This window comes from Chiloscyllium punctatum, chromosome 41, assembly GCF_047496795.1.
Source record: "Chiloscyllium punctatum isolate Juve2018m chromosome 41, sChiPun1.3, whole genome shotgun sequence".
Classification (NCBI taxonomy): Eukaryota; Metazoa; Chordata; class Chondrichthyes; order Orectolobiformes; family Hemiscylliidae; genus Chiloscyllium; species Chiloscyllium punctatum.
The window spans coordinates 47,481,157-47,507,739 of NC_092779.1; the positions used below are offsets into that span (position 1 = coordinate 47,481,157).

Below are 26,583 nucleotides of genomic sequence, written 5' to 3' on the forward strand. Positions count from 1 at the left end.
TAGAACATAGAAAAATACAGCGCAGTACAGGCCCTTTGGCCCTCGATGTTATGCCGATCCAAGCCCACCTAACGTACACTAGCCCACTATCCTCCATATGCCTATCCAATGCCCGTTTAAATGCCCATAAAGAGGGCGGGTCCACCAATGCTACTGGCAGGGCATTCCATGAACTCACGACTCGTTGAGTAAAGAATCTAACCCTAACATCTGTTCTATACCTATCACCCCTTAATTTAAAGCTATGCCCCCTCGTAATAGCTGACTCCATATGTGGAAAAAGGTTCTCATGGTCAACCCTATCTAAACCCCTAATCATCTTGTACACCTCTATCAAGTTACCCCAAACCTTCTTTTCTCCAATGAAAACAGCCCCAAGTGCCTCAGCCTTTCCTCATACGATCTTCTTGCCATACCAGGCAACATCCTGGTAAACCTCTTCTGCACCCGTTCCAGTGCCTCCACATCCTTCCTATAGTATGGCGACCAAAACTGTACACAATACTCCAGATGCGGCCGCACCAGAGTCTTATACAACTGCAACATGACCTCAGGACTCGGGAACTCAATTCCTCTACCAATAAAAGCCAGTACGCCATATGCCGCCTTCACTGCACTATTTACCTGGGTGGCAACTTTCAGAGATCTGTGTACATGGACACCAAGATCCCTCTGCTCGTCCACACTACCAAGTATCCGATAATTAGCCCAGTACCCCATCTTCTTGTTACTCATACCAAAGTGAATCACCTCACACTTACCTACATTGAACTCCATTTGCCACCTTTCTGCCCAGCTCTGCAGCTTATCTATATCCCGCTGTAACCTGCCATATCCTTCCTCACTGTCAACAACTCCACCGACTTTCGTATCATCCGCAAACTTGTTCACCCAACCGTCTAGTCCCTCCTCCAGGTCATTTATAAAAATGACAAACAGCAATGGTTCCAAAACAGATCCTTGCGGAACACCGCTAGTAACTGCACTCCAAGATGAACCTTTACCATCAACTACTACCCTCTGTCTTCTTCCAGCCAGCCAATTCCTAATCCAAACCCCCAACTCACCCTCAATGCCATACCTCTGTATATATACTCTGTGACTTTATGAATGGAGATCAGAGAGATGTGGCTGATGTTTGTTTTTAACAACTCTACATTTACCCTGAAGTAAGTTCAGCATGAGATAGAAGCACAAAGACAATTAGATGATGTATGAAGAAACTCTAAATGATATTTCCTTAGTGCTGCCTCTCGCTAAGGCCATTACGCGTTCCCTGTCCGGTACATTTCTTTCAAAGCGGGGATGTGTAAATGGGCATGTCTTCCTCTTGTCACAGGTTGTAAAGGACCTTCTGAAAGAAAGAATAGAGAGGATACAGAGAGCAGCCCCAGTCATGTGTAAAAACAATCTGGTGATGTTACAGCAAAGGTAACGCTAAACAGCCAAAGCAGCATGTTGCTGAAAAGAATTAAGCCTATTCCAGAGATCAAATCAAAGCTCTGCTGTTTTGTCACATCCAGTAGTCATGATGGATGAGTTGCTTCCAGTATGTCAATATAAGAGCGATGGCTGAAGCTTTCAAAGACATTTAAGTCATGAAAGGCAACTGGATAACCCATTTCTGCCTGTTGAGATCCCACTGTCACAGATGTCAGCCTTCAGTCAATTTGATTCATTGCATGAACATCAAGAAATGGCAGATTGCTTTGGATACAGTAAAAGATAATGGCCCTGACAATGTCCCAATATAGTAATTGACTTGTTCTCAAGAACTAGCTGCACCCTTAACCAAGCTGTTTCACAATAGCTTAAAAAAACTGGCATTATCTGACAATATGTAAAAATGCCCAGTTATACCTTATCCAGAAAAAGCAGGACAAATCCATGCGTCGAAGCTGCTCCTTCAACAAAGTTATGTTGTCCTTGGTTTTATTTTCAGAAAGGTCATAAAAGACACAGACTCTGAAAAGTCTAAGTTGAAGGGTTTTAGGGCCAATCTGATTATAGCTAACAGATACTGCCTCAGGCAACTGGCTTTCACATTTTTGAAAAAAACACTTGTAGAATGAAAGGGACAAACCAGTTCGCCCAGCTCAGCTTTTCTCTGGTTCAGTTTGATCTTTAGCAGTAGCATTGGAAAAGCTGCTGGACCCAAAGAAGCAGGTTCAGGCTGATATATCTCTGACATTTGTCCTGTAAGACCCTGTGTTTGATTTTACTGTTTGTGCCAAAGAATGTCTATGGCGATTGTTGCAAGTATTTGGAACAGCATCATTACGTTGGGATGATCTGTTGGGTTTTCTGTTCTGTTTTGTTTGTGTTTCATTTGGTAATCTTGTAAATAAATTGTTTGTTTAAAACCCAGGGGGTTAGGCCAACTGCAACCCTCCTAGAATATCTGCTTTACACCTGCTTAAAACAGCTAGCAAAGTTAGGGTCAGCGCTCCATTTTAAAAATGTTTTGAGGGACTCTGGCCTGGTCCATAATACCCAATCCTGCTAATTATCACTACATCTTTTAGATGATAAATTAAAATACCTCGTCTACTTGCTTTCCTGCTCAGGATTGGATATAAATTATAAAAGAATTCATAACACTATTTTGAAGAAGGACAAAGGAATTATTTCTGGCCAATATTTATCAAATTTACATCATGCAAATCAGATTTGGTTTTATGTGAGAGTTTGCTTAGCGTAATTACTTGTCCCTTTAAAAAATGTACTTGATTAACTATAAAATTGGGTACCATAGTGCTCAGTGGTTAACACTGCTGCCTCACAGCACTAGGTACCCCAGTTCGATTCCAATTTTTAGTGACCGTTTATGTGGAGTTTGCACGTTCTCCATGTCTGTGTGGGCTCCCACCGGGTCTTCCAGTTTCCTCTCAGTCCAAAGATGTGCAGGTTGAGTGGTTTGGCCCTGGTAAATGCATGGTTATGGGGATAGGGTGGGGGCGCTAGGTCTGGGTGGGATGTTTTTCAAAGGGTCAATGCAGACTCAATGAGCCGAATGGCCTCTTTCTGTACTGTAGGGATTCTATGAAAACATTTTGAGATATCCAATGAATCTGGAAAGCAATATATAAACGCATTGTTTCTATATAATGAATCATAACAGTTCAGTTTCACAGCCACTCTTTGGTCTGAAGTTTAATGCAAAAAGCTGTTAGAATAGCGTCAACAAGCACGCACACTGCAAATGACCCATGCACTCACCAACTACTTTCTAAATTGATGGTCACATTTTGTTTTTTGAAGGTTGCAGCTAACGATACTGCATGATTTGTCCTAATTCACAGATGTTATGATTCTCTTGAGTACAATTCTGTGTTAGAGATCCTGTTTTGAGAAGAGTCCTACCTCCAACTGATGATTTAAATATGGTTGTGATGTCTGTATTAGTGACTGTCTTTAATCCGATAAAATTATGTGATCCAAGTGTGCAATTGACTGTTCAGTCTGCTACCTGTTAAACTTTTCAAAGCCAGCTGACCACGATGGATGGAAAAGAGGTCAAATTGGGTTGGCTCCGACTATGTCAGAAAACAATTGCTGTCACTCATTTTATGCTAGGTTAAAGACAAAAACAAACTGCTGGAGAAACTCAATAGGTGTGATAACAAAACAATTAGTATTTCATGTTCTGTGACCCATCTTCAGAAGTTTATGAACTAAGATCTGAAGAAGGGTCACAGAACTTGAAATGTTAACTCTGAGTTTCTTGAACAATTTCTGCTATTCATTTATTTCACATCTTCAGCGTTCACACTTCATTGTTTTGTAGTACCAGACTGGGGTTGGTGCCCATTGTCATTTAGGAAACAGCATTGAACAATACATCAGTGTTGTTCCACTTGGAAATGCACAAGTTGCCCTAAAGTCCTACTCGGGGTTTTGTGAAAATAAGTCACAAACATTCTTCTGCGAACTTAGAAATGCATTTTTACCACTACCACAGCCTACCATAGAAATTAATAGACAATAGGTGCAGGAGTAGGCCATTCTGCCCTTCGAGCCAGCACCACTATTCATTATGATCATGGCTGATTATTCCTCAATCAGTATCCTGTTCCTGCCTTATCCCCATAACCCTTGATTCCACTATCCTTAAGAGCTCTATCCAACTCTTTCTTAAATGAATCCAGAGACTTGGCCTCCACAGCCTTCTGGGGTAGAGCATTCCACACACTCACCACTCTCTGGGTGAAGAAGTTTCTCCTCAACTCTGTTCTAAATGGCCTACCCCTTATTTTTAAGCTGTGTCCTCTGGTTCAGGACTCACCCATTAGCGGAAACATGCTTTCTGCCTCCAGAGTGTCCAAACCTTTAATAATCTTATACGTCTCAAACAGATCCCCTCTCAGCCTTCTAAACTCAAGCATATACAAGCCCAGTCGCTACAATCTTTCAGTGTAAGATAGTCCCGGAAATTGACCTCGTGAACCTATGCTGCACTCCCTCAATAGCCAAAATGTCTTTCCTCAGATTTGGAGACCAAAACTGCACACAATATTCCAGGTGCGGTCTCACCAGGGCCCTGTACAGCTGCAGAAGAACTTCTTTGCTTCTATACTCAATTCCTCTTGTTATGAAGGCCAGCGTGCTATTATCTTTCTTCACTGCCTACTGTACCTGCATGCTTGCTTTCATTGACTGATGTACAAGAACACCTAGATTTCATTGTATTGTCCCTTTACCTAACTTGACTCCATTTAGGTAGTAATCTGCCTTTCTGTTCTTGACACCAAAGTGGATAACCCCACATTTATCCACGTTAAACTGCATTTGCCATGCATCCGTCCACTCACCTAGCCTGTCCAGGCCACCCTGTAATCTCCTAACATCCTCCTCACATTTCACCCTGCCACCCAGCTTTGTATAATCAGCAAATTTGCTAATATTACTTTTAATACCATCATCTATATCATTTATGTATATTGTAAAAAGCTGCGGTCCCAGCACTGATCCCTGCGGTACCCCACTGGTCACCACCTGCCCTTCTGAAAGGGAGACGTTTATCACTACTCTTTGTTTCATGTCAGCCAACCAATTTTCAATCCAAGTCAGTATTTTGCCCCCAATACCATGCACCCCAATTTTGCTCACTAACCTCCAATGTGGGACTTCATCAAAGGCTTTCTGAAAATCCAGGAACACTACATCCACTGGATCTCCCTTGTCCATCTTCAGAGTTACATCCTCAAAAAAAATTCCAGAAGATTAGTCAAGCATGATTTTCCCCTTCATAAATCCTTGCTGACTCTCACCTATCCTGTTACTGCTATCCAGATGTGTCGTAATTTCATCCTTTATAATTGACTCCAGCATCTTTCCCACCACTGAGGTCAGACTAACTGGTCTATAATTCCCTTCTTTCTCTCTCCCTCCTTTCTTTAAAAAGTGGGACAACATTAGCCACCCTCCAATTCGCAGGAACTGATCCTGAATCTATAGAACATTGGAAAATGATCACCAATGCATCCACGATTTCTAGAGCCACCTCCCTAAGTAGCCTGGGATGTAGACCATCAGGTCCTGGGGACTTATCCACCTTCAGACCTAACAGTCTCTCCAGCACCAATTCCTGGAAAATATAAATTCCCATCGGTTCAGATCCTTCAGCCACTATTACCTCTGGGAGATTGCTTGTGTCTTCCCCAGTGAACACAGATCTGAAGTACCAATTCAACTGTTCTGCTATTTCTTTGTTCCCCGTAATATATTCACCCGTTTGTGTCTTCAAGGGCTCAATTTTAGTCTTAACCGTTCGTTTTCCTTTCACATACCTGAAAAAGCTTTTACTATCCTCCGTTATTTTTGGCCAGTTTACCTTCATACCTCATTTTTTTCTGTGTATTTCCTTCTTAGTAATCCTCTGTTGTTCTTTAAAAGCTTCCCAGCTCTCTGTTTTCCCACTCCTCTTTGCTATGTTATACTTTTTCTCTTTTGACTTTATATGTTTCTTAACTTCCCTCGTCAGCCACGGCCACCCCTGCCTCCTCTTAGGATCTATCTTCCTTTTTGGAATGAACTGATCCTGCATCTTCTGCATTATACCCAGAAATACCTGCCATTGTTCCTCCACTGCCATCCCTGCTTAGGGTATTGCACCATTGAACTTTGGCCAGCTCCTCCCTCAGCTCCATAGTTCCCTTTATTCAACTGAAATATTGTCACTTCTGATTGTACCCTCTCCCTTTCAAATTGCAGATTAAAACTTATTGTATTATGGTCACTACCTCCTAATGGCTCCTTCACTTCGAGGTCCCTGACCAATTCTGGTTCGTTGCACAACACCAGATCCAGAATTGCCTTCTCCCTGGTAGGCTCCAGCACCAGCTGTTCTAAGAATCCATCTCGGAGGCACTCCACAAACTCCCTTTCTTGGGGTCCAGTACCATCCTGATTCTCCCAGTCTACCTGCATGTTGAAATCCCCCATAATAACTGTCGTAATATCTTTGCGACAGGCCAATTTCAGCTCCTTTTTAACTTACACCCTACATCCAGACTACTGTTTGGGGGCCTGTGGATAACTCCTATAAGGACCTTTCTACACTTAGAATTTCTCAGCTCTATCCATACTGACTCTACTTTCCCTGATTCTAGGTCCTCCCACGCAATGGACTGAATATCATTCCTAACCAACAGGGCCACCACACCCCCTCTGCCTGTCAGTCTGTCCTTACTATAGCACGTATAGCCTTGAATATTCATTTTCCAGGCCCTGTCCACTTGAAGCCACATCTCCGTTATCCCCACAACATCGTAACTGCCAATTTCCAAATGAGCCTCAAGCTCATCCATCTTATTTCTAATGCTTCGTGCATTAATATATATTTTTAATTTGTTACTGCCCCCACCCTTCCTATCAATCCCTATTTCACTCAACTTTACGGCATGATCCCTTTTTGAGTTTTCTGCTCCACTGATACCGTTGTCTGTTTTGACTTCTCTTGTTCTAACTTTCCCTTCAATTTCCTTCTTAAACTTCTAGTTTGTCTCCTCCTCCCCACCCACCCTCCACGCTATTTAGTTTAAACGCAGTTGTGTTGCAGTGACAACCCTGCCTGCCAGAATGCTGCTCCCCCACCTATTAAGGTGCAACTCGTCCCTCTTGTATAATTTATCCTTACCGCAAAACATACCCCAGTGTTCCAATAATTTATATCCTTGCTTCCTGCATCAGTTCCCCAGCCACACATTCAAGTCCATTATCTCCCTGTTCCTGGCCTCTCCAGCCTGAGGAACTGGAAGCAAACTGGAGATAACCACCCTGGACGTCCGGCTTTTCAGCTTTCTTCCGAGTTCTCCGAAGTCCTGCTGTAGAAGTCCCTCCTCTTCTTCCCGACATCATTTGTGCCGACATGTATCACCACCTCTGGCTCTTCACCTTCGCCCTGGAGGATTTCCTGCACACTGTCTGCGATGTCCTTAATCCTGACACCAGGAAGGCAACACACCATCCTCAAATCCCGCCTGTTGCCACAGAAACCCCATTCAGTTCCCCTCACTATGGAGTCCTCTATTACCACGGCTTTGTGTGATGTCTGACTCCTCGGCTCTGCCTCCACGCCAACTTTTGATTGGCAGACCTGACCACCTCGCGAACTGGCAGTGTCATCTATTTCTACTGTTTCCAAAAGATTCAACCTGTTCCCAAAAGATTCAACCTGTTCCTGACAGGTACTTCCACTTGGGTCTCTTGCACTTGTCTCCTCTCTGCCTTCCTCATCGTCTTCTCCCTTCTACTCACTTCTGGTATGGTCGGTGTAATAACCTCGCTGAAGGTCCTGTCCAGAAAGGTCTCGTGCTCATGGATGAGCATGAGGTCATAGAGTTCTTTCATCAGTGCTGCAATATGCTTTGTCAGAAGCTGAACGTGTACATTCCACAGTTATACGAGCCAGATACACCAGAGTCCTTGACCTCCCACATCATGCACGTAGCACACTGAATCAGCTTGGCAGTCATGTCTTCACCCTGTTCAACTGTGGCGTAATCACTTCACTCAACCTCCTTGTAGAAGACTCCTGAGCTAAAGACTCACTCTTTTCTCAACAGAAACTTCCCTGGACCCCTTTTTTTTTGGTGCAAGTCTGTGGACTTTTAATTTAGGTTAGAGGAGTAGGTTGGGAGGGAGGCCCTACTGTGTAGGACCTGGGGTTTAGATCGCACCTACTTAAATAACAGTCACTCCCCTTCCCAACCACCTCTGCGCTCCGACTTCACTTTTGCCCAGCACCCGCCGCTCTCTGCTGCAAAAACAATGATATCTGTTCTATCTCTGCCATAAGGAATAATCAACAGTGAGTATTAGTCTAGGCCTCTGGATTTCTAATCCAATAATATTGCACTTCATTTGTTCCTCTTGGGAATACAGGAAGTTGTGAAAAACATTAGGTGAATGCACATTTGTTTTTTTGCTGTTGAATATCTAGGGAGGTGATCAGACGCTGTTTCCAGAAACAATCATCGATTGCATTTTGTATATTGCTTTTCAGCCCACTACTTAATGGTTCCGTGGAAGAGTTTTGGTAAAGCTTTTGTGATTTCCATAGATAAGACTGCTTGAATAAATATAATAGCATTCAAAATGGGAGCAAGACTAGGCTATTTGGCCAGTCAAGTCTTTCAGTATGATCATCTTGGCTGATTTTTCGGCTATCAACTCCATTTTCTCAACCAATGTCCATGTACCTTCATTCCTTGAGAAATTAATATTTTGTCTTTCTTACCCCTAATAAATTTAATGATGGAGAATATCCAACCCTTTGGTGTGGAGAATTCCAAAGGCTTGCTATTCTCTGGAAAATTACAACCATACCATCCATTATCTCTGTCGCTACTTCTTTTAGGATTCTAGGATGCAAGCCATCAGCAGGCCAACGGGCTTACCCTCCTTTAGACCTAAAAAATTCTCTTTGTTTCAGTCATAGTCATTTCAGTCACATGCCATGAAGCCAAACAGGGAATAGGCTAACTTGGATCTGGCAATGGGTAATGAGTCATGCTTAATAAATGACCTTTAAGTAAAAGATCCCCTCAGAATCATAACATGGAATTTAATATTCAGTCAGTGTCAGAAATGTAGGTCGGAAACAACTGTTTAACTTAAGTAAAGGGAAGTACGATGAAATGAGGATGGAGTTAGCTAAAGAGTACTGGGCAGATAAATTAGCAAAAGAAACGGTAAGCAAGCAGTGGCAGTCTTTTAAGGGAGTAATTCACGAATGTCAGCAAATATATAAGGAAGAAAGATTCCAAGGGAAGTATAAATCAACCATACCTAACCAAGAAAGAAAAAGCTATAAAAGCAAGTAAAAGGCAATGATAGCCCAGAAAACTGGGGTAAATTCACCTACTAGCAAAGGAGGTCTAAAAAGAGAATAGGGTGAAAAAAGAACTATGAAGGCAAAGTAATGAGGAATATAAAAAAAATCACAAGGGCTTCTTCAAATATATAAAAAGGAAGAGAGTGGCCAAAATGAACATAGCCCCCTGAGAAAATGAGCCTGGGGAAATGGTTATGGGGAAGAAGGAAATGGAAGCAGCATTAAACATATTTTGCACCAGTCTTTGCAGTGGAAGATACATCAAATATTTCATTAATACAAGTAGTTCTGCTATTACGTGGTAGTTGCGTTCCCTTGTGACCTGTGCTATACAAAAGTCGTGCAAAACAAATACACGTAAAACTTTTGGCAATGTCATCACATTATAGTCATCACATTATAGCCAACACACACTTTAAGAATTCTCATTTTAGAAAAAGCATTCCCTATTCACTCCATTGCATTACAGCCAATTCGTGCTAATGAAAGACTCATTATAGCAGAACTACCTGTAGCAATGAATATTTGGAGCAGTTAAATACCATCACTAGAGTAGTCGTGTCAAACAAAGTATCATAGGTCTAAAGGCAAGTAAGTCAGTTACTGGAAAAATGTAATAAGTAAATAATAGCACATTTAGAAACTTATAATCTAATTAAGCTGAGTCAATATGGCTTAAAAGCAAATTGCTGGAAAAACATAGCAGGTCAGGCAGCATCCGAGGAGCAGGAGAATCTATGTTTTGAGCATAAGCCCTTCATCAGGAATGAGTTCCTGATGAAGAGCTTATGCCCGAAACATCAATTCACCTGCTCCTCGGATGCTGCCTGACCTGTGCTTTTCCAGCACCTCTCGCTCGACTCTGATCTTCAGCATCTGCAGCCCTCCCGTTCTCTTCCTTAAAAGCAAATTGCATCTGGCTAATTCATTAGAGTTTGTTTTGAGGAATTTTCCACCAAGGGGATTGAAGGGAGCTAGTAACTGTGTTATATTTTTGACTTCTACAAGGCATTCAACAAGTTAGCCTGCTAAAGGTAAAGTCAATAGAGGGAGTACAGAGGAACTATTTTGGCGGCACTATTTTGTTTGGATAATTGATTTTACCATAAACAAGGGAATCCATGCTGATGTAATGCTGTACTTTCCTGGAGAATTTATTTAAATCTAGAATTTTAATGTATTGAGCGCAAGAGGACACAGATTTCACATGATGAACAAAATAAAGCAATGATAACATGAGAAAACGTTTAAAAAAATATAGCACTAATTACCATTTGACAAGGAGTGGTGAAGACAGCATTAAACAAATTCCCCAACAGCTTCTACAATCTCAACAGCATTTGTCAGTTTCCAGGAATGCAGTCTCATGATAAAAAGACTGAAGCACCGCCTTGCGCACGCGTTTATGTTCTCAGCCATTTTTTTAATGAACGACCCGGTAAAGTAATGGGAACTTTTACAAAGGGCTTAAAAAAATCCAGTCATTGATGCTTGAGCTGCTTGTGTGCAAGTTTAAGAATGAGATAAGCAGGAGTTTCTTATCTCAAGGTTTGAGAGGTTTTGGAACTCCTTGCCACAGAGCTATGGGAGCAGAGTCATTGTGTATGTTAAGGCTGAGTTAGATTCTTGATCAGTCTGGGAAAAGACAGGAAAGTGGACATGAGGAATTTCAGATCAGCCACGATCCTGTTGAATGACAGAGCGGGCTCGAATGGCTCACTGTTGTTCCTGTTTCATATGGAGTTATGTTCCTAGATGATCTACTCCATATCATGAGACTATAGGACAGTATTCCAAATTCCTCTGGCTGAGAATCATCATGCTTAATCATTGGGACATGAAAAGTGTAAGTAAGACAAGGAGGAAAATAGAGTACCTTCAAATAATAGATGTCAACTTGTTGGCATCCTGCCCAATTGTCCCTATACTTATTTCAGGATTGCCGAAGTCAGGGATTCTCAACTGTTTTTTGGCCATGGCCCCCCAGGAGCTTGTCTCAAGTTCGAGGGCCCCCTTTCAAACAAGGATACAACATGAACAGATAGACAGAAATCATTTACTATTGGACACCAGGAAAATGTGAACATTCCAACAAACTGGACAAAACTTTTTTTAAAAAAAGACTATGAAATTTAACATCTATTGGGCCTAATGTGACCCTTGAGCTTGGTGCTTTTCTGCAAGTTTCATGATATTGGCCTCGTAATGAGCTTGGGTTCAGTTCAAAGATCAGGGTTCCCACAAACTCTTGGCGCTTCCCTTCTCACAGTTTTCAGTCTGTGGCCCCTTCAAATGTCCCAGAGCCCCTAAAGGGGCCATATGGTCCCTGATGAGAATGGTTGGTCTAGGTTGTATAATTTTATATTGTGACAGCAGATGTAAGTCGATAGGCTCAGTTCATATCCTATACCTCAATATATGGGAATTATAGAAATAAAGAGCTTTAACCTCTCTGATTCAATTTACAATCCAATTCTCAATCCACTTATAAAACAAAACAGAAATAAAAGCTTTAATCAAATGAAATTAAACCAGTTTCTAATCTTTTGTATATAAATCAATCTGTAGGAATACTGTTTGTGCCCTGTTTAATTTAAGATAACAGCAAAGTTTTGAATTAAGTACCCATATTAACATTGTGTACACACACACAAAACCATTAAGATACAAGAATTCTAGGTTCTATTTCTTATTGCTCCCAAGCTTAAAATCTTAGATCAGCTACTAGCAAAGCAAAACACTCTTCCTGATGAAGAGTGTGCGCGCTACTGGGTGAGTATGCCTCGTATTTTGTCAACATGTTTTCCAGTGTGACCCAGAGTTATTTTCAGGCTGGTCCAAAGTAGTGAGATCACAAAAGGGAATTGAATGTAAGACTTCGTACTACATGCATTTTCTTTTCTCTAACAAATCTTAAATGTAATGAATTTTCACTGCACAAGTGTTGGCAATATGAGATATTACTATATTGTACATTTTTCTGAAGCATAAAATTAATGACTTGATATTCAGAGTTTTCTTCTTTGAAATTGTAATTGATGTTTTCCTTGTCTAATCTGTATTATTGTGAATTCCAATTGCTGTTTGAACATGAACATTCATTTTTCCAGTTGACACCTAAAATCAAATCTGAATAAGCTTTATATTATTTTCGGAAACAGCTTTTGCACTGATACATTCTTATTCAGAATCTAATGAAAGCATATTAAGGATATGCTTCAGCCTTTTTTTTTGGTCTGTACATTAAGTCGAATTTCTAAATACATTGTTTTAAAATCTTTTTTCCAACTGTTACAGAAGAGGTCGACTACAATCTCTTTGGCACAGATTCATTGACACGAAAGAAAAAGCCTTTGGGAGGTCTCCGTAATGATACCCTCCGAAAACGAGTTCAGCTCAGCATTAGTATTCCTCAAGACTTCAGGCCTGTTTCTTCCATTATTGATGTGGATATTCTGCCTGAAACTCACCGGAGAGTCCGATTATACAAACATGGATGTGAAAAACCTTTAGGGTTCTACATACGCGATGGCACAAGTGTGAGGGTGACAGCTCATGGACTAGAAAAGGTTCCAGGTATCTTCATCTCACGGCTTGTACCTGGTGGTTTAGCTGAAAGTACAGGCCTCCTTGCTGTTAATGATGAAGTCCTTGAGGTGAATGGGATTGAGGTGATGGGTAAAACGCTTGATCAAGTTACAGACATGATGATTGCGAATAGTCACAACCTTATCATTACAGTAAAGCCAGTGAACCAGAGGAACAATGTCAACCGCAGCAGTCGTATGTCTGGTAGCTCTGGCCATTCCAATGACAGTACAGCCAGTCATCATAGTCTGCCCTCTGCCCATATGGTGCAGAACTATAATCCTGAAGATGAAAGTGATGAGGAAGCTGACATTATTATTGAAGGCTGTATTGAACCACAGAGCATTCCATTTAAATCGCCATCTTCCTCCTTCACCAGTTCTCGAAATAATCTGAGTCAGAGACGGCAGAAGGAGCTGCCACTCAATGGCTCCGTTAGAAAAACTAATGGAAGTATACTTAAAACATTGAGTGCACTCAAAGCTGAGGCAAGGCATAGCCTAGCTTTCAGTAGAGGAGGCATTGAAGAGGATGGAACAGTGATTACACTTTGAAATTTTGGTCTGGATTGATGTAAAGTGCCAACAGAGAACAATGAACAATAGATGTGTTCATTTCTACTTTTTTAATTGCAAGCATATTTTTGGGAACATTTCCGTTGTTTACTGGAATTCAGTACCTTACAGGATGTTCTTTCAATTGCCTTCAATGTGGAGGCTAAAACTATTATTCAGATATAGTTAATAAGTGGATGCCAACACAGAAGCTTATTTTAAATGATAGGAAAGTTTTTAATAAAAATGTATCAAAAGGTATGACACCAAATTATTTTTAAACACAATCATGGAGATCCTGTGAGCAAGAATGATTGTGTTATGTAGCATCACTTGCTGGATGTATTTGTTGCAATAATTGTGGGAGACCAATTTAATTATTTTAAATTCTTCAAATATCAGCCTGATCCAGTACATTGCAGTTGTTTATCCATACATAACCAATAAATTTTAGATTGTTTAAAATTATTTTTAATAGATGTTACACTAGAAACTAATAACTGGGGAATTAGCCACTTTTTAGTTAGAATTTGCAAGCATAACAATGTCCAATCCAATGTACATCTGCAGTGTTTTGCGTTTGTATCTTTTATTGTTTGAATATGTTTGGAATTTAGTTGCTGAAGATATTGAGAATATGTGTACAATATGTCTTTAAAAATACACTTTGGAATTGAAAATAATATTGCCTTGTCAGCAAATTAGAGACCACGGCCTTCGGCAGTTTGTAACAATTAATAGGTATTTAAGAGTGATGTACATGGTATTGATAATTGAACAAAATAATTGAAATTTACAGAACAGTTGAAGGCCATTTATGTCATCCTGACAAGTAGCCATCCAGCCTAGTCCAACTGTCCAATTCTTAGCCAGTAAACCTTATAGATTCCAGTGATTAAACTGCATATCCAAGAACTTTTTAAATGTTATATCCTCAAACCACCTTTTTAAGATCCTTCTTGATCAGTCTGTTGATGAAACAATTTCTCCTCCATGTTTTATTTGAATAATTCATGAGATATGGGTGTTGCTGGCTGGACCAGCATTTAGCGCCTGGCCTTAGTTGCCTATGAGAATAAGGTGGTGAACTGCTGTCTTGAAGTCCTTGTGCACGTTAAAGAGTTCTCTCTAAAGCTACTGTCTATTATAATAGATATTTCTTCCCAGACATTAACTTCTCAATTAAAGGGAAAACATCTTGCCTAGCTAGGTTCTTCATAAGTTTATACTCTGAATTAGATCTCTCTTTAGCCTCCTCTGTTCCAAAGTCAATCCAATCTTGCCTCATAATTAATATTCTCCAATCCAGGCAAGGTCCTTGTTTATATCGTTTATACCCTCTCAAGTGCAATCACATCTTTCTCCTGATGTAGTGACAAACTGTTGCTTAAACCTGCATTTTATACAGTTCCTGTATAGTCTCAGGGCTTTTATGTTTTTATTGCTTGGATGTAAAAACAGTATCCTGTTTGCCACCTTGATCATCTTGTTTACCTGTCCAGCCATCTTCAGAGATCTGTTGATATGCTTTCACAAATTCCTCTGTTCCTCTACACTTCAACAAGTATTTATTCCTTTCAGTATCTCGGTATTTATTGTAAATTCCTTCTCCTTGTTAGCTTTCACCAAGTGCATTACTTTAATTCTCTGGACTGAATTCAACTGCTCCCTATTCTGCCCAACTGACCAGTCCATTGAAATCTTATGTCCGTCAATTGCAGGACTTGCCAAAGTGGGAGTCAGGGCTCCCACTGGGGTTATAAGCTGACATCAACACTTGAGTTCTGAGGCAGCAGTGCCACTGTGGTGTGTTGACCAGGTTATAATAGCTGTGCTTCCTCTTGAACAGGCCTCCATGCCTTCAATCATTACTGAGGGATCGCACCAATTTTTAAAAGGGTCACAATGGGAAAAAGTTTGTGAAGCACTGTGTTACAGGCTCATTATCAACCCCGTCTCACTACAAACTAGTTTTTGGATCATCAATCACGTTAATCAAGTGCTACATTTAAGTCTAAATCATTGTTATATAGTATGAACACCAAAGGACTCAGTAATGAGTCATTCAAAACTCAGTGGAAGGAGTGTTCCAGTGTCTCAAACACCAACCAACTCAATACTGTTTGCTTCCTGACTCTAAGCCAGTTTTGAATCCAATTAATCACTTGCCCATGAATTTTGTGCTTTTTCTTTTGTTTTGATAAGGTGGCGAGGGCCACCTTATCAAAAACCTTGCTAAAATCCAAATCAGTTACATCAAATGGCTACCCTAACTAATCCTCCTTGTAGTCTTCTCAAAAACTTCATTCATGTTTGTCAGAAACGAACTTTCCTTCACAAATGTCTTTAGTTAATTTTGTCTTTCCAAATGACGATTTATCCTGTGTCACAGAAATTTTCCAATCTGTTTCCCACTACCAAGGTTCAGCTGACTAACCTACTTGGTGTAGCCTTTTTTTTATACAGTGGTACAACATTATCTGTCCCCTCGCACCACACTTGTAGCCAGAGCAGACTGGAAATTGAAGGCCTCAGTCTCAACTATATCTTCTCTGGTTTCCAATAACAGCCAAGGACACATCTCATTTTGATTAGGGATGTTTCTGTCACAATGTTAACATCATCTTATATTTGACATTCCTCCTCCCTGGTTGCAGTGTGTGTGTGTGCTATCCCTTTCCTTTGTGAAAACTGATGCAAAATATTGATAAAGAACAATACTAACATCATTACTTTTTCAATTAATTGTTTTCAATCCAATTTAGCTAAATCACAGTACAGTAAAATCAGCTTTACAAACGAGGAACTTTTATTTCTGATATTCCTTTATTCTTTGCTTACCTTAACTCTAACTGAATTGCTGTCTCTTCTACCGGTGTGCTCCTCAATTGTTACCTCTTCTATCTGTCCAGTTTTGTTCCCTAAGACTGAGTCCATAAACTCTCCCCCTCTTGCTTGCTATGTGCAGCAAGTTCTTCTAAAATAGTTCTGAATGCATATTTTAAAACCTTCTCTCTTCCTTTCACAATGATTCTATCCTAGTTATATTGAATAGTTGAAATCTTCTACTATTACTATTGTTATTTGCAGTTCTCAGATTTGCCTACATATTTCCAATTCTGTTTCCCCCTCGAATGTAATGCACTCCCATAGTATGATGGCCCCTGTTTTGTTTTTTCGTTCAGCCCATATGCTCTCAACTGATGATCCGTTTACCATATTCTTCTCTGTGTTATTTCTTGGGTCAATTTTGCCACATTCTTCTCAAGCCTCCTCTGCATTTTTTCTGAAAACTGTATCTAGGAATGTTGAGTTGCCATTCCTGTCTTTCTTTTAGCCATGTCTTAATAGCTATAATATCATATATGAGGGTGGCACAGTGGCTCAGTGGTTAGCACTGCTACCTCACAGTACCAGGGTCCCAGGTTCGATTCCAGCCTTGCGTGACTGTCGGTGTGGAGTTTGCACATTCTCTCCATGTTTGCATGGGTTTCCTCCGTATGCTCCGGTTTCCTCCCACAGTCCAAAGATGTGCAGGTCAGGTGAATTGGCCATGCTAAATTGCCCGTAGTGTTAGGTGCATTAGTCAGAGGGAAATGGGACTGGGTGGGTTACTCTTCGGAGGGTTGGTGTGGACTAGTTGGGCCAAAGGGCCTGTTTCCACACTGTAGGGAATCTAATAGCTATATATTTCAATATGTGTTCTCATCTCAACTGCCTTACTCTTTGGACATCTTGCATTGAAGTACATTATACATTTAGTATTGTCAAACTGCTTTGCTGTCTATTTTCTAGCTCTGGTTTACTCTACCTTCCAAACATGTTTACAAACTTTCTGCCTTCCATATCCACTGAATCTTCTGAATCACTGTGTTAAATTGCTTCAATCCCTTCCCAGCGTCACTATAAAATCCCCAGCGAGGATATTATTCCCAGCACTATTGACATAAAATGAGTCTGACTTGTGAAGGCCCCACTCCATTGCCCCAGGAATCTGAAGTTGTCCCTCCAGCATCAATCTTCTAGCCATGTGTTCATTAGTGCTATCTTCTTATTTCTCACCAGCACATGACCCCAAGAGTAAATTAGCAATTACTACTTTTTGATTCCTATTTTTCAGTTTCTCTTCCAGAATCTAAACACTACTTTCAAAACAAATATTTTTCTACTTTTATATCTAAAATTTGTACCTAGGTACCTTTGTATCTAAGCGCCAAGAATGGTGACTTTGTATACTTTTCACTGTACTCCTGTATCCATCTACTTGAGTACACGTAACGGTAAAATATAATTCACATTTTTTCTGTTTGTCTCATTTGTGCCGATATGGACCAGGACCTGTTGCTGTACACCTACACCACTCAACAGCAGCTCAGTGACACCCTTGACCCTGGCAGCAGGGAAGCAATATACTTTCCAAAAATGGCAATAACAGCTGCAAGAGTCCAGGTCTGTTTCCCTCCTTATCAAATCTGCAGCTACTATTGCTCCTCATGTCCTCCTGTTTCCCCAGTGAAGCTGAATTATTTGGGATGCTGGTTGTTCCTGCACTTCACAGATGAGCCTTTACCCATCACTGTCACCAGTATTCAAAATTAAATATCGCTTGTAGGTTGAGATGCATATCTGAGATTCCTGCCCTGTCCCCCTTATCCTTCTGAAAGTCATCCATTCCCCCTCTTCGAGCATATGTTTAAGCTATGCTTTCCAAGTAGCTGCCAGCCTCATAGATCCCTCACATTGACTCCAGCTGCTAATTGAAACCTGGAGTTCAAGCTACTCTAGCTGGTCATTCAGATTTTCTGCCACGCTGTTACTTTAGATTATTGCCCAGAAAGACCTATTATCTGCTCAAAATTTGACTCGTTCCTTGGTGGGGATACCACTAAATCATTAAATGGCAATAGTATAAAGAGCAATTTGTAGCAATAGCAATTGAGCAGTTTATAGTTTTCATTTAAAGTTTACCCTAAACTGAGGATAATTTTAAAAGTCTCTAACCCAGGCTGCATGGCACATTATATGGACTGTTGTTTATAGTGTACAGGTATACATTACCAATTTTGTATGTAAGATGTATTTTATTTCAGGTCTATTTTGTATTGGATTGGCTACTCTGCATCTAATTGTCCACCAAATACAGATTGTGAAATAACTGTACTTGAAAAAAATTGAGATTTTTGGATTAGTATTTCATTCATACTTGATTTTATTTTCAGTTTCTTTGTGATATGGATGAATTTTCAGTTCCTATCCCTTTTTTTCATGTTCACGTTGCCCTATCAGTGAGAGTACAAGCTTGTAATCTTTGGGCAATCAATGATTTTGTATTATTTTGTAAAAAAGTTGATTGTAAAGTGCCATTATGTTCTGCACCAAAGAAATTATTTTAGTCTGTTAATTAGTGACTTTTTATTACAAAGTTTAAACAGTTTGCATAATTTTCAACTGCTTTCAGGAGCTTTTAAACAACCTGTTTGAAATTTTTTTCTACTTTTAGTTTTAATTAAAATCCTGTACTCTTTCTATCCAGTTTCCAAGAATCTGCATCAGCAATGTTTCAAGGAGATTTATATGCCTCCTGCATGAAACTATTTTTGTGATCACTTTGCAATCACTGGTCAAGAACTTTACCATGATGGTCACACTGTAACACTCCCTAAGATTCTTTCTTTGCAGTCCTGTGTACTCAATCTTTTAGATTGGATTTACTTCTGTCCAACAAATCCTGCTATATTTGTCTTTATTATGAGATATCTCTACAAATATTGGTCCATATTACAATACATTTGTCAGTTCTTCTGTTCTCTCGGGTAATGTTCTCTGCCACAATTATTTATTAGAGTCTAAATAAAATATCTCCAGCAATCTTTAGCTGTTCATCTCTTTGCCTGTTCTTTGCTGTTTTCTAATGTGCTTGTAAAAGTGTTTGTATTCCATTGCTGTTATTTCAAGGTACCTCTGATAACTGGAAGTTCCCAATTATTCCTACAAACCTTTGAGTTACCAACGTTTATCATTTATTTCTCATTATTTTGTCTTGTGCCTTGTAGATAGTGAACCAGCTTGAGGAGTCAGGAATTCCTACTCTGTGACTTGCTCTTGTAACAGGTCCCTGGAACAGTATGCTATTTAAAAACTAAAGTAGACTGGAAGGTGAAAATGAATAGGTCAGATAGTCAATATCATTAATAGTCAAAATACTAAGAAATATTATTGTGGACATGGTAACAGGAAACATGACTGGGGGGAAAGCAGTGAATGTAATGTCAAAATGCATTCAGTAAGGGGCAAATTGAGGTTATTAGTATTAGACAAAATTAGGACATTAAGAGCAGGAGTTGGGTTTCAAGTTCTCTAGTCTGTTCCACCATTCACGAAGATCATGGCTGATGTGACTGTAGCCTGACTCCACATTCCCAGATTAAATTTGATTCCTATGTTAGCCTTGCCCTGCCTTAAAAGTATTTAATAGTCTGATTTCACCATACTCCTGAGAAGAGGTCCAAACACCCTCCAAGGAAAATTGATCCTCACCTCTGTCTTGAATGGGAAACCCCTTATTTTTAAATTCTTGTCATCTAGTTCTGGACTCTTCCTCGATGGGAAACATTATTTTAGCATTGATCCTGTCAAGTTCCTGAAAGTGTAAAAATAGATAAGTCCCCTGGGCCGGATGGGATTTATCCTAAGATTCTCTGGTAAGCCAGCAAGGAGATTGCCAAGTCTTTGATCTTTATGTCGTCATTGTCAACAGGAATGGTGCCAGAAGACTGGATGACATCAAGTGTTCTCTTCAAGAAGAGGGGGGGGTAGAGAGAACCCTGGAAATTAGAGACCTGTGAGCCTTACTTCGGTTGTGGGTAAAGTGTTGGAAAGGGTTATAAGAGAGAGATAGGATTTGTAATCATCTAGAAAGGAATAAGTTGATTAGGGATAGTCTACACGGTTTTGTGAAGGGTGGGTCATACCTTTCAAACCTTATTGAGTTATTTGAGAAGGTGATGGATGAGAGTATATGGATTTCAGTAAGGTTACTCCATGGTAGGCTATTGCACAAAATAAGGAGGCATGGGATTTAGCAGTTTGGATCAGAAAAAAGCTTAAAGACAGTGCTGGTTGATGGGAAATACTCAACCTGGAGTACAGTTATTAGCGGGGCACTGCAAGGATTTGTTTTGGGTCCACTGTTGTTTGTCATTTTTATAAATGACCTGGATGAGTTAGTAAATTTGCGGATGGCACTAAGGTCATGTGGAGTTGTGGATAGTGCTGAAAAATGTTGTAGGTTACAGAGAGACATAGTTAAGCTGGGCTGAGGTGTGGCAAATGGAGTTTAATGTGGAAAAGTGAGGTAATTCACTTTGGAAGGAATAATAGGACTGCAGAGTACTTGCGAATGGTAAGTTTCTTGGTAATGGAGATGAGCAGAGATCCCTGTGTCCAGATACATAGATCCTTGAAAGTTGCCGCCCAGGTTGATTGGGTTGCTAAGAAGGCATAGGGTGTGTTAGAGGGATTGAGGATCATGTTGCAGCTGTACAAAACTCTGGTGTGGCCACATTTGGAGTATTGCGTGCAGTTCTGATCACCACGTTATAGGAAGGATGTGGAAGCTTTGGAAACGGTACAGAGGAGATTTACTAGGATGTTGCCAGGTATGAAGGAAAGACTGAGGGACTTGAGGCTGTTTTCATTAGAGAGAAGATTGAGAGGTGATTTAATTGAGACATTAATCAGAGGATTAGATGGACAGTGAGAGCCTTTTTCCTCGGATGGCGATGGCTAGCATGAGGAGAAGTGCCTTTAAATTGAGGGGCGATAGATATCAGACAGATGTCAGAGGTAGTTTCTTTACTCAGTAGTAGAGGCATGGAATGTACTGTCTGCAACAGTAGTGGACTTGCCAACTTTAAGGGCATTTAAATGATCATTGGATAGGCATATGGATGAGATTGGAATAATGTGGGTTAGATGGGCTTCAGATTGGTTTCATAGGTTGGCGCAACATCAAGGGCCAAAGGGCCCTTACTGTGCTGTAATGTTCCATGTTCCAAGTTCAGTCAGGATTTTTTTAATGTTTCAGTTATATCGCTCCTAAACTTAAATGGATACAAGCCCTTGTTTTTAAAAAGTCAGAATAAACAGGGGATTTTTAGTTTGGCATTCTTCAGTTTGTCAGTTTACAACCAGCAGGGTACTACAGCTGTTTACAGTCTTAGTTGAAGGGACTGAGTGTAATGAAGGAGAGGAAGCAGTGCACTTAACCAAAGTGACTGCAGAAGGATATAGAACATGATAGATGGAATTCAATGTTATAAATGTCATAAAATAAGAGGCTAAGTTTGAAGTTAACCATTTTGGTAGAGAAAAAATAATGTTTTGAATGGTGAAAGACAGGAAAATGTTTACGTTCACAGATATCTGGGTGTCTTGTACATGATTGAAAAGTTAGAAGTATTTACAGTTAGTAATTAGGAAGGTTTTTTAGCTTTTAAGAATGTTAGCAATTACATCTAACGACGGTTCTACAGGGCCATGTTTAATCTTGCAGTTTTAATGTTCGGAAACCTACTTTCCAAAGAAGGGGCGCATTGAAAGTTCACTTCATTCATTTCTACAACATGATTATCATTGAGGAGAGATTAAAAAGATGATCTAATTGGAAGACATATAATTCTTATGTGACTGAATGCTTATAAAAAGTCCCTGTTTGATGATTCTGGAATCGAGGGTCACTGTCTCAGAATAAGGCAACAACTACTGATGACTGAGATGAGATATTTCACTCAAAAGGCTGTGGTAGAATTCTCTACCACTCGCAGAGAGCTGTGGATGTTGAATATATTTAAGCCAGCGTTAGGCAGATGTTTTGAGTAGTTAGAAAATTGATGGATATAGAGAAAGTACAAGAAGGTTGAGAAGTGGTACATCAGTATAGCATTTATTGAATTGTAGATTGGCTCACAAGGCCTACTAGAGGTATTCTTTGTTGTAAATCATTCTGCTCCTTTCCTTTACACAGCACCATTTCTGCAAGTCTTAGCCCTGCTTTTTCAGCTCATCTCGTTGGTCAAGCTTTTGATTACCCTCCTCATATCCTGACCCATGGTTGAACATGCTTTATTAATTGCATTCTGTTAAACAGTTTTTCTTGGAAGAGGTTCATAAATGTAAATTATTATGGGAATTATTATTGAAATTCCATCATTAATTTCCATAATAATCAGATGAGTAAATAACAATGACACACCGCTCAATTTGTTGAAAGTTTATGTACTGAATATCATGCAATAAGCCAAAGCCATATGGTTATTGCAAAACAAAACCACCATAAGGTTGTAAATGGCACAGTTTCTGTAATTAACAGACATGTACAGAGCACTGTGGAGTAACATGAAAACACAAAGAAAATAATTTTGAAATTGTACCTTTTGTATGCATTAATGTAACACTACTGTACTTGTTGAGTTGTAAATCTTTTGATTTGAGGTCTGACTGCATGTGGTTTTAGCAAAATTTTGATTTGTACTTTTGTATATTTTAAATTAATTGAATGCAAAACATTGTTAACATTAGGGTATTAAGTGTGCAGTGTTATAGCTATATTTTTAATAGATTTAGGGAGTTGCACTTTTTAATTTTACAAAGCAAACATTTTTGCACTGAAGTCCAATTCTCTCATCATCCAGCTTTCTCCATTTTTTTGGCATTTTTTATTATTGTTACTGAAATAACTCCACAGAGGCCAGTATCCTGTCACTAAGTCACTCTTTGTTTACAATGGGTGTAGTGATTGACATCTGTCCAGCTTCTTCAATGGCAGCAGTCAGAATGAACAGAATCTCTGACACTCCTAACAAGGCTCCCTGATTGGACCAAGTTAATGGACCTAATCAGGGACCTCATATTCTTTGATGTCCACCTGGCTGACCTTGTTACAATCACTGCATCCCTCCCTCTTGTCCAGACATGTAGGTCAAGTTCTTTTTTATGTAGCCTTTCCTGGGGCATTTTTGCATTGGATCTGGTTCCTCCACCTCTGCCTCAGATACAGGCAGTGTTTACCAGACTGTAGGCAAAAGTGAGAATTGCAGATGTTGGAAATCAGAATAGAGTGCTGCTGGAAAAGCACAGTCAGTCAGGCAGCAGCCGAGGAGCAGGAAAATCGACAGTTCGGGCAAAAGCCCTTCATCAGGAATGAAGGCAGGGAACCTCCAGGCTAGAGAAATAAATGGGAGGAGTGTGGGGCTGGGGAGAAGGTAGCAAAGAGTACAACAGGTGGATGAAGGTGATAGGTCAGAGAGGAGGGTGGGAGATGGTGGCAAGGAGTCTGGTAACAGGTCTGTTTCAGTACCTGGTTGAAGAGCTTCAGGGCAGAGGAGATGACCTGGGGTTGCAGAGTGTGTGTGAGAGAGAGAGACTCAATGAAATTATTTTGGAGAGGTAGGCATCCTTGCAAGAGGATTCGCAGTAAGGTTAAAATCAACTAGGTAAATGTGAGGATTGCAGATGCTAGAAATCTGAGTCTACAATAGAGTGGTGCTGGAAAGGCACAGCCGGACAGGTAGTATATGAGGAACAGGAAAATCGATGTTTCGGGCAAAAGCCCTTCAGGAATGAGGGCAGGAAGCCTTCAGGGTAGAGAGATAAATGGGAGGAGGAGATCCCACAGGTTCCAAGAGCCTTTAAGTGTCTGGGTGTTTTGCTCCTGCCCCATATGCAAGTCTGCAGCTTTTATGTGGTCCACATGCTTCAGGACTGTCTCCCCTACCTGAACTTTGTACATCACAGCACCTCACCTTGTGTCAACCACACCTGTAACCCATGCAGGGCCATCTCTGTAGTTTTGGCACCAAACATCATTCCCCTAACTAAACCGTCTTTTGTTGTGGTTCTGTTCGCCGAGCTGGTAATTTGTCTTGCATCAGCTTGGCGAACAGAACCACAACAACGAGCACCCAAGCTACAAATCTTCTACCAAACTTTAAACGGTCTCTTGCTTAGAGGAGTCTGGTGACCAGCTTTGGTGTTCCTAATGCCTTTTCAATCCCCACCAGGTCCAGGAAGATCAGATTTAATTTGGTATGGAATCTTCTTCCCATTAGCAACTCTGCTGGAGCTATTCCTGTAGTTGCAGGAGGTGTGGTCCAATAATTAAATATGAACCTGGACAGATTCGTATTGAGTGAAGCTGTAGATTGTTTCTTTAAGTCTACCTTCAAAGTTTGGACTGCTCTTTCCACCAAACCATTGGACAATGGATGATATGGAGCTGTGCCTATGTATCAAACTCCAACAGCTTTGAGGCTGCTAGCTGCTCCTTTACTTCCCTAAAGGCTACATCTTGACTACAAGACTATTTCTAAGGTTGACTGTCTTTTTTTTCAATAGCATACACAAGAGAGCCAAGACATAGGCTGGACTGCATATGAACTTTCCATCATTCACCAATCCAAGGAACGACTTAAGCTTTGGTACAGACGTGGGAACCGGGGCACCTTTGAGTGCCTTCACTTTATCTTCCAATGAGTGTAATCCAGTCTTTTCAACTCTGTAGCCCAAGTATTGGTGTGCTTGGAACACGTTTTTCCCTTCTAAGGTGTCCACCTGCCTGGAAGAAACATCTAAGGACTGTGTCCAAATTCTGTTATTTATTGGTCTTTCCTGTTATTAACACATCATCCAGATAAATGACGATCTGGGGTAGATATTGTAAAATGTTCTCCAGTGTCTGCTGAAAAATTGCACAGGATGAAGATAACCCAAGTGGCATTCTCTTGGGTATTAATTGTAGCATACTTCTGGGAATCCTCATTTAACTTGCAATTGCACATACACGTGGCTCCTATCCAGCTTCATGAAGGATAGCCCTCCCTGCCAGTTTTGTGTACAAGTCCACTATTCAAAGGATTGGGTACTTATCGAGCTGCAAGAAGTAGTTTACTGTTTGTTTAAAATTGCTGCAAAGGTGAACTGACCCATTGGGCAACATGACGGATATGACCAATCATGCTGTCCATTCTATAAGCTGTAAGGTTTGAGGATTAATTCACTTTGTAGTATCTTGATTTCTGCCTCCATTTTTGCACGAAGGCAAGGCATTCGGTGGGCCTTGCATTATCGTGGAATTGCTTTCTGGTCAACATGCAATGTGGCCTTGGTTCCTTTGATAGTCCCTAGTCTTCCTGAAAAACTTCCATGTACTTCATTAGCGCTTCACTCAGGAAGCCATTTCCTAATCACAAAATGTTGAGCCAGGTCAAGGTGAATCTTTCTCAACCAATTTCACCCCATCAGGCTTGGGACCAAGCCTTTGAACCAGCTGCTTTTCATACAAGACCGAAACCAAAGTTGTACTTTTAATCCAGAAAGGTTCCCCGGTGTAGGTTCTCTGTCTAGCTCAGGCCTTATGCAAATTTAAGAGTTGGAGTCTAGTGCAAATTTTGTTAAAGACTGGTTCTGCAATCACTGCTCTAGCTGTTCCAGTATCAACATCCATTAGAATCCGGTGACCATCTAACCAGATGTTTATTTTCATTGGTTCTGATTTGGATGTCACTAAGCAATTTAACTGTTCCAAGTCACATGTTGGTGGGCTTCCCAGGGTGTACCAGCCTTTGAGTTCTCCTACTCAAGTCACAGCGAGCGAGTCTCTCTTGCTGTCTCTGCAGCAACTACAATGGTTTACCAGCCTGGATCCTGAATGAAATGTTAACTGTTAGGCTAAGACGTAGTTTTGTTTTGGGGTTTTGCTATGGACTGACCTAGAGTCCCTCAAATGTGTTCCTGAGTGATGCTATGCAATTGGTGCAGCTTATTCAAGCTCAGTTGGCCTGGTAAGAGTGATGTAGTCATAGGGATGTGCACCATAGAAAGAGACCCTTCGGTCCAACTTGCCCACGCCGACCAGATATCCTAACCTAATCTAGTCCCATTTGCCAGCACTTGGCCCATATTCCTCTAAATCCTTCCAGATGCCTTCTAAATGCTGTAATTGTACCATCCTTCACCACTTCCTCTGGCAGCTCATTCCACACACTCACCACCCCCTGTATGAAAAATTTGCCCCTTTGGCCACTTTTAAATTTTTCCCCTGTCAGC

The 26,583-nt window shown here is 40.5% G+C and overlaps 1 protein-coding gene across 1 annotated transcript in view; it reads left to right on the forward strand.

Annotated features, from left to right (window-relative positions):
* Positions 1–18,880, forward strand: part of LOC140465037 (partitioning defective 6 homolog gamma-like) — a 59,603-nt gene extending 40,723 nt beyond the window's left edge. Inside the window, exon 3 of the mRNA XM_072560849.1 lies at positions 12,635–18,880. Coding sequence (XP_072416950.1) covers positions 12,635–13,479 — 845 coding nt within the window. The 3' untranslated portion in view covers positions 13,480–18,880. The remainder of the gene's footprint in view (positions 1–12,634) is intronic.
* The last annotated feature ends 7,703 nt before the right edge of the window (positions 18,881–26,583 follow it).